The sequence below is a fragment of the Herpailurus yagouaroundi genome, unplaced genomic scaffold, assembly GCF_014898765.1.
Source record: "Herpailurus yagouaroundi ecotype Mexico unplaced genomic scaffold, PumYag 182, whole genome shotgun sequence".
In the NCBI taxonomy this organism is placed as follows: Eukaryota; Metazoa; Chordata; class Mammalia; order Carnivora; family Felidae; genus Herpailurus; species Herpailurus yagouaroundi.
Window position 1 is genome coordinate 489,498 of NW_024412413.1, and position 8,062 is coordinate 497,559.

Sequence of the window (8,062 nt, forward strand, 5' to 3'; positions counted from 1 at the left end):
CCGGGGGGGGGGGGGGGGGGGGGGGGCATCTGGACCTTCTGAACAGGACGCCAAACTGACCTGGGACTGGCCTCTGACTCCCTGGGCAGTGGTCCCCTTCCCCAGGTGCAACAAGAAGCCTCAGAGCCTGTGGGGGATGGTGGTGGTGAGGCTTGGCCTGATCCTGTCCGCTCCAGCCCCTGCTGGAACCCAGTTCACACAGCTGAAAGAGACACACAGGGAGGGCACTGAGTGCCTACTCAGGGATGTCTCTCCTGGGGGGCGTTGGTGTGGACTCTCCTGAACCCCCAGCCCGGAATGTAAATTGGCCCTGTGCTGTGCCCACATGACGGGAAGGAAATAAACCCTTTTGTAGAGATCCCACTTTGGCTTTCCTTCCTAATCCTCGCGCTGGATCTCCACCTTTAGGTCTCTGAGCTGCAGCCAGGCATAGAGAAAAGAAGCTGGCTCCCGAGCCTCAGTCCCTACTTAGTAGCTGTGCCGGGGCACGCCCTTCCTCCCAGGTCCACAGTGAGCCCAGAGCCTGAAGCCCCCGGGGTAGGGATTGGCCCCGCCCCTTCAGAGGACTTCCTCTAAAGGTTTAGACTCTGGAGCCAGGTCCCAGGCAGAGCCTGCTCGGGACGGGGCGTTAGGGCCCAACGTGGGGCTCAGTCCCAGCTGTCTGAGCTCCCAGCAGTCTCCAGGGCCAGGTTCCTGGAGAGGAGGGGTCACGCTAGACGCTTTGAGGCACCTGTCACACACAGCACGCCAGTGGGTTCTGTTGTCATTTGAAACCTCCCGCCCCGGCGTCCACATGCCAGCGCCATCGGCGAGCCCGCGCAGCCTTCTGCCAGCCAGTGGACGTCTCGGAGAGCCGGGCTCTCTAGGCTCTAGGGCTCCTGCGTTCGCACTGGCTCCTCCCACTTGTCCCCAGGGCAGGTACGCCCAAAGCGGGGCCAGGCCGTCCCCCTTCTGGCCTGGAGTTCGGCCGGACACGTGAACAGTTGGCCCAGCCGAGTTGCCACAGTGGACACCGGCCTTCTCTGCTCAGGGGCTCTCTGGTGCTCCCGGGGCCGACCCTTCTCTGGACCCCCGGCTCAGGGCGATCCGGGAAGGGCGGTCTGCCACAGGCCCCGCCTCTGGGACCACGTGTGCCAGGATGGCCAATCAGAGTACGCCAGCCCCATAGCCACCGTGATTGGCTGAGGGGTGGGCACCTGACCCCCAAATGACCCAATCGGAGTCTTCCCGGCGCTGGTAGCTTGTCCGTTGTGGACTCTGGCAGGTGCCTCGACCGGGACGGTGGGAACCCCGGTGGGGCCGCGGGCCGCATCCTTCCCGCCGTAGGGGCCATTCCTACACTTCCGGGGCACCCACGAACGGGGTTGGCTGCACTCCCGCCCAGGGCCCCGCCTCCTACGTGCCCCGCCCCCCAGGGCCTATTCGCTTCAGAACGCCGCCTCAGTGAAGCCCGCCGCCTCAGGATTCGGGCCCTGGGCGCTGTTGCCCGAGCCCTTATGTTTCAGGCCCCTGGCTCCCACTTTCCTCCTCTCTGGCCATCTGGCTCGGTTGCTGGCCTCATGCATGCATTCCTCGCCCAGACCCTCCCTCTGTTCGCCTTGCCCTCCTGCCTTGCCTCGCCCCACGCTCCCGCGGCTCTTGTCTAGCTGCTCTGCCACCCCCTGACCCTCCGACTGGTCTGCTCTTTGGCCAGGGTCTTTCTGGAGCTCAAATCGGACCCCTCCACTCCCTTCTTACACCTCGGGGGAAGCGCTGCGCGTCGACGTCGCTCAGGCCCGGGCTCCCCTAGCCCAAGCGGCCCTCGGATGCGTCCCAGGGCAGCGCCAGACGTGATGGGCTGAGGACGCGTCTGACGCCTTGGCCTGCGCGGTCAGGCTGGGTCGGGGGAGATTTGGGGCGGTCCGCGGGGTCCTGGGCACACTGGACCTCACCCGCCCCCTCCACCTCTAGAGGGAGAGGGAGGCCCGCGACACGCCTCAGGCTCCGGGCTGGGGTGGGGGAAGGTAGGTCTTGGAGCCGCAGCCGGAGCGCGGAGTAGGAGAGATGGGGCAGCACAGCCCGGCCCGGGCCCCAGGCGTCTCGCCAGCCCAGCTCCCGTCAGGCCGCGCTTCGGGGCGGGGTTTTGGGCGCTGGGTCAGAGTCTGAGGAAGTGGGGAAATCTGGCCCTGGGAGCGCCCCTGTCGGCCTACTTCCCTGCCTGGATTCTGCGTGTTCCTGCCCAGGCTCCCTGCCGGTCGTCCCAGCTCCCGGGGGCTGCAAGGAGGGGACAGGCAGTGCATTCACCTGCCCAGCCAGGGTGGCCCAGAGTGACCACGGCTGTGCCATGAGGACTGCGCTGGTGTACCACGAGGACATGACAGCGGCCCAGCTGCTCTGGGAAGCGTAAGTGTGAGCTGGCAGAGGTGGGAGGATGGAGAGGGGGCTCTGGACCCTGAGCTCTGTGTCCACTCAGCCCTGAGTGTGAGATCGAGCGTCCGGAGCGCCTGACTGCAGCCCTGGAGCGCCTGCGGCAGTGGGGCCTGGAGCAGAGGTGTCTACAGTTGGCAGCCCGAGAGGCCTCCGAGGCAGAGCTGGGCCTGGTACACAGGTCAGACCCTGGGGAGCCACATGCCACAGAGGAGGCCAGCTAGGACCTGAGGCCACCCAGCCTGCCAGCATCTTGAAAACAGAGCATCTCCCCTACCTGCCTCAGTTTCAGCATTGGGTGGGTGGGAGACAAAACAGTGAGGTGGGCAGTGCCCCCAGGGGTCCAGCCCCTCTTTCTCCTCCTCTTCCTGCTGGTGACCCTGCCTTGCCTACCTGTCCCCCTGCAGCCCAGAGTATGTGTCCTTGTTGCGAGGAACCCAGACCTTGAGCACCAGGGAACTACAGGCGCTGTCTGGACAATACGACGCTGTCTACTTCCATCCGGTGCGGCCCTGGGGACACACCACTTCCTGGGTGGGGACACGCTACCTCCCCACTGCACATCCACATGCCCGTGCCTGATTTATGGCCTTGCCGCCAACCCTGGCCAAAGGCCCCACATTCATGAATGTGCACATGGCCTACACGCCCTGCTGCCTGCTGTACCCTGCGCGGGCCTGGGCAGAGCCTGTGAGGTGCGGGGGGTGGGGGCTCATTTGCACCCCTGCCCCACAGAGTACCTTCCACTGTGCCCGGCTGGCCGCGGGGGCTGCGCTGCAGCTGGTGGATGCCGTGCTGACGGGGGCTGTGCACAACGGGCTCGCCCTGGTGAGGTGAGAGCTGTCCCCTTCCTGGGTCGCTCCCACCCGTGGGTGGCCCTGTGAGGGCACAGGATGACCCTGATGTGCCCCACACCCAATTTTCACCCACAGACCTCCTGGGCATCACAGCCAGAGAGCCGCTGCCAATGGATTCTGCGTGTTCAACAATGTGGCCATAGCAGCCAAACACGCCAAGCAGAGACACGGGCTGCACAGGTGTGCACTGCGAGGCAGGGGCCCAGGCCCGACAGGAGGGTGGTAGAGCGGGCTGCTGAGAGACCCCATCCAGCCCCTTGTCTTCCTGGGGTGGGCTGTGGCCCCAAGGTCAGAGGCTCTGCCGCTCAGTGACCTCTGAGCACTCCCTGTCCCCAGGATCCTCATTGTCGACTGGGATGTCCACCATGGTCAGGGCATCCAGTATATCTTTGAGGATGACCCCAGGTGAGCCGGGGACGTGACCCTTCCCCGAGACCCTTTGCTGGGAGCCATGGGGACAAGGTCTTGACCTCTGGTCGTGGCTGGTTGTCCACAGCGTCCTCTACTTTTCCTGGCACCGCTATGAGCATGGGCGCTTTTGGCCCTACCTTCGAGAATCGGATGCGGATGCTGTTGGGCAGGGGCAGGGCCGTGGCTTCACTGTCAACCTGCCCTGGAATCAGGTGCCTGCCTCTCCCGCCAGCTGCCTACACAGAGCCCCTCACCCAGGCCTCGCCCCTGCCCCGCAGCCCCAGGCCTCCTGAACAGAGTTCAGGGCATCCTTCCAGGGTCACCCCCAGAGTTTGGGCCCCAGGGACGGAGACTTCATAGCCCTCTGCCACGGGGCCCAGCACTGATGCCCCATGGCCACAGGTTGGGATGGGAAATGCTGACTACGTGGCCGCCTTCCTCCATGTGCTGCTCCCCGTGGCCTTTGAGGTAACTGCATGGGGGGCAGGAGTGGTCTTGATGGCAGGAGAAGGGGAGGGCGATCCTCTGTCCAGAGTACCCCCCCCCCCGCCCACACCATAGCAGAATGGAACCCTCCGGATGGGGAGTGCTATCTGGAGGGGCCTCCTTCACCCCTGTTCCGGTCTCTTTCCTGCCCATCCCCGCGTGGCCCTGCCCACAGTTTGACCCTGAGCTGGTGCTCATCTCAGCAGGATTTGACTCTGCGATCGGGGATCCTGAGGTGAGGGCCTGGCCTGGCAGGGGAGGGCTCCTGGGGTCCCGGGGCCAGGCACCCATCACGCTGGGCTCTGGTTCCAGGGGCAGATGCAGGCCACGCCGGAGTGCTTCTCCCACCTCACACAGCTGCTGCAGGTGCTTGCCGGTGGCCGAGTCTGTGCTGTGCTGGAGGTGACCGTGACAGCTGGGAGGGCTCACTGGTCAGATGCGGGGGTGCCATCAGAGGGGGCCTGCTGTACAGGATGGGGTATCCTGCCTGGGATGGCGACGCCCCGGCCCAGTCACATCCCTTCCTTTCTTTCTCCTCCCAGGGAGGCTACCACCTGGAGTCGCTGTCCCAGTCCGTGTGCATGGTGGTGAAGGCGCTTCTGGGTGACCCTGCCTTGCCCCTGTCGGGGCCCATGGAGCCTCATCACAGGTTCGGGGCCAGGAAGGTGGGAAGGGCTGGGGGTGTGATGCCAGGCCTCACTGCTCCTGCTTCTCCCCACAGTGCCCTGGAATCCATCCAGAGTGTCCGGGCTGCCCAGACCCCTCATTGGAAGAGCCTCCGGCAGCAAGGTCAGTGTGGCCTAAGCTGGGAGGCAGGGTCACATCCTGGGCTCCCACGCAGTGGCTTTGACTCTGAACCACCCCCTAGGGTCGACCCCCATACTGAATCCCAGCACCTACTCCCTGGAGCAGAGAGCCTCATCTGTATCGCCCGGGGGACCCAAATTCAAGGCAGCAGAGGCGCAGGCCTCGGCCGCACTGAGTTCCCTCCTAGACCAGCTGCACCTCAACCCCACACTGCCTGTCTGCACGGCTGTTGCCCTGACTGCACTGGATGCCGCTCTGGTCCTACCCGCCGACGTCCTCCGTCAGGAGGGGTCAGCCCCACAGGAGGAGACACGGGCCTGGGCCAGGTGGGCAGCGTGGGCCTGGGGAGGGGGATGGGGCTGTGTGTGTACATGTGCTGCGGTCTGTCAATTCCTGTCCATGTGTCTTGGTTTCCCACCATAGGCTACACGAGGCCCTGGCCCAGGACAAGGCTCTCACTGCACTTGGGAAGGTCCTGCACCTCTTGAATAGGATCCTGGATGGGCAGGTGGGTGCACCTGGGATGGGCCAAGGGTGGCCATGAGCCAGGGGCAGGGCCCAGGGCCCAGGACCTGCCCACAGCAGATGGCCTGTCCAGGGGAGTGCTTGGTGGCTCACAACCACATGGACGTGAGTTACCTTGTGCCTGGACCCTTTCTAGAACAGTCCTCAGGGACAGGGTCATGAGTTCAGGGTCACTCAGTCTTCCCAACTAAATACTCCTTGACGGAGAGGTGAAGGGGATGACGTAAGTTAGTTTTAAGCATCTCACAGATGGCAGCTATGTAGAGGGGGGCCCAGAGAAGGGGCAGATGTGTCTGTTTATCTGGTTGAGAGTGGTCCTGCGCGCCCACTGTCGACCCCTCCAGGTGAGCAGTGGCATTGCAGCAACCCCGGAGCCCGCTGCGGCTCCCACCCTGGATGTGGTCATTCGGCGCAGCTTGTCCCACGGAGCGCGGAGGTGAGTCGTCAGGGCATGGCCCGTGGGCACCCCCTGCCCTGATGGCCACCACTCCTGCTCCCCGCTGCGTGGGGAGGGCTCTGGGAATGGATTCCAGGTTGGGTGAGTGCAACCTGTCCCGGGGCCAACTTTTCCTCCAGGCTTCTCTGTGTGGCTGTGGGACAGCTGGATCGGCCCGCAGACCTTGCCGACGACGGGTATGACCCTTGGGTCAGGTGTACACCCAGCCTTGTGTGTGGGTGGGCACGCAGTCCTGGGTCCCCATGGGTGATGGGTGGGCAGGGCCTTCCACAGCTGGGGGCTGGCAGAGGAGTCCCTGGGAGGGTCTCCAGCACAGAGGGTCAGCAGTGCCCCCTCCCCCCGCCCCCCAAGGTCTCCTCCACCTCCCCTTCTGTGGTCTGGGCTCTGGAGGGCAAACAGCAGCTCACCCCCCGCGCGTGCTCGCTCTTCCCTGCTCACCCCCCGCGCGTGCTCCCTCTATCCTGCTCACCCCCCGCGCGTGCTCGCTCTATCCTGCTCACCCCCCACGCGTGCTCGCTCTATCCTGCTCACCCCCCACGCGTGCTCGCTCTTCCCTGGAAGGAGGAATCTGTGGCTGAACATCAGAGGCAAGGAAGCAGCCGCCCCATCCATGTTCCAGGTCTCCGTGCCACTGCCAGGGGTGAGCAGTGATGTCGAGGGCAGGGTGTCCTCGTGCTGGCTGGCCCGCTCCTCCCCCTGCCCTTCCTGGTGGGGCTGTTGGTGTGGCTGCGCACCTGACATTGGGAGGCAGGGTGACCCCTGACTGCCGTTCTTCCCACAGACTACTGGTGGGTTCGTGAACTGCGTTCTGGCCCTCGTGCTGCCCCTGGCCTATGGCTTCCAGCCTGACCTCGTGTTGGTGGCGCTGGGGCCAGCCCACGGCCTGCAGGCCCCCCAAGCCGCACTCCTGGCTTCTCTGCTGCGGGGGCCGGCGGGGGGCCGAGTCTTGGTCCTGCTGGAGCAGGTGAGCTGGGCAGGGGGCGGATGTGCCGGGGGTGGGGGTGGGGAGCGACCAGTGACTTGCTGCTTCCACCTCTGCTCCCGGCCCAGGGATCCACATCCCAGCTCGCAGGGATCCTGGCCCGGGTGTTACAGGGAGAGGCGCCCCCCGGCCTGGGTCCCTTCTCCATGGCCTCCCCAGAGGACACACAGGCCCTGATATACCTGAGAGGGCAGCTGGAAGCAGAGTGGAAGATGCTGCAGGTGGCCGGTGAGGCTGGGGGGGCACGGCCCAGGCTGAATACTGGGTCCGGGGGGGGGGGGGGGGGGGCAGTCCAGTCTCAGAGCTCTATGGGGAGAGGGGCTCACATCCCGGGGCAGTGAGGTGCTGTCCTGAAGCAGCTCACCGCAGTGACAAGCTGACTGTGCACCTCTTCCCAGCTCCTCAAGTGCCGTGACCGGGCAGCTTGAAATCTGCCAGGGTAGGAGTCTTTGCACTCCAGAGGTGACACCACAGACTAGTCCCCCAAGAGCCGGCTTTAAACACTCACGTGTGCACCACTGCCTGAGGCCTCTGTCCTGATGGCCAGGCTACAGAGCTGTCCGGGGCTCTGGCTCAGGGACACAATGTCCACGGCCGTGACCGGGAGCCCCCCCTCCAGTGGTCTGCCTCTGCACAGATGGTTCCATCCTCACTTCCTGCACGCCTCTTAACCTCAAAAAATAAAAGTCGTTTTACCAGCAAAAATGGGCTTATTCAGGAATAGCAGAGAACTGAAATTCAGGATAAGTAGACTATGGCAAAGCCATACGCAAGTGTAACTAACAAAGAAGAGGAACGTTATTTTATGGAAAAGGAGGCAGTGGGGAGGGATCGTTTTGAATGAGCATCCATTGGAGAAGGATGATGAGGATTTCTGAGGATTCTTTCCTGCTGACGCTTCTGTTGGGTCTGGAATTGACGATTCCTCCTGTGATTGGCCGAATGGTGCAGCTCCCGTCCTGGCATCCCAAGCCCATGCCAGCGAGTGTCCCTTTATTCCTGTTCACACTTCCCCCCTCCTTTTGATCAAGGTCTTTTCTTTGAAAGCATCACTGTTCGAGGCAGGCTTTCCACATGTAGTGGTTTTGTCCGTCGGTGCCAGGAAGGACATTTCCCGTGTCAAGGACCATG

General features: G+C 64.0%; 1 protein-coding gene across 4 annotated transcripts; it reads left to right on the top strand.

Moving 5' to 3' along the window:
* The first annotated feature begins 1,267 nt into the window (after positions 1-1,267).
* HDAC10 (histone deacetylase 10) lies at positions 1,268-7,636 on the top strand. Of its 4 annotated transcripts, XM_040490481.1 has the most exons (21): positions 1,268-1,322; positions 1,694-2,382; positions 2,453-2,587; positions 2,814-2,910; positions 3,142-3,239; positions 3,339-3,443; positions 3,600-3,668; positions 3,760-3,886; positions 4,077-4,142; positions 4,336-4,395; positions 4,473-4,562; positions 4,703-4,809; positions 4,882-4,949; positions 5,029-5,293; positions 5,391-5,475; positions 5,837-5,928; positions 6,069-6,125; positions 6,511-6,589; positions 6,731-6,913; positions 7,000-7,159; positions 7,330-7,636. In XM_040490481.1, the coding sequence occupies exons 2-21, from the start codon at positions 2,324-2,326 to the stop codon at positions 7,344-7,346; spliced, it is 2,019 nt and encodes a 672-aa protein (XP_040346415.1). In that variant the 5' UTR covers positions 1,268-1,322; positions 1,694-2,323; the 3' UTR covers positions 7,347-7,636. The 4 variants fall into 4 exon arrangements, with proteins under 4 accessions (XP_040346415.1, XP_040346414.1, XP_040346416.1 ...); XM_040490480.1 differs by having other exon boundaries at positions 1,288-2,382; XM_040490482.1 differs by lacking the exon at positions 4,077-4,142 and having other exon boundaries at positions 1,288-2,382.
* The last annotated feature ends 426 nt before the right edge of the window (positions 7,637-8,062 follow it).

What these genes read in the sequence shown, in the direction of transcription:
- HDAC10 (XM_040490481.1), top strand. Translation starts at nt 2,324, where the DNA reads ATGAGGACTGCGCTGGTGTACCACGAGGACATGACAGCGGCCCAGCTG. An exon ending in TGCTCCCCGTGGCCTTTGAG is followed by an intron (nt 4,143 to 4,335) that starts GTAACTGCATGG and finishes CCCTGCCCACAG; the next exon opens with TTTGACCCTGAGCTGGTGCT. An exon ending in CCCATGGAGCCTCATCACAG is followed by an intron (nt 4,810 to 4,881) that starts GTTCGGGGCCAG and finishes TTCTCCCCACAG; the next exon opens with TGCCCTGGAATCCATCCAGA.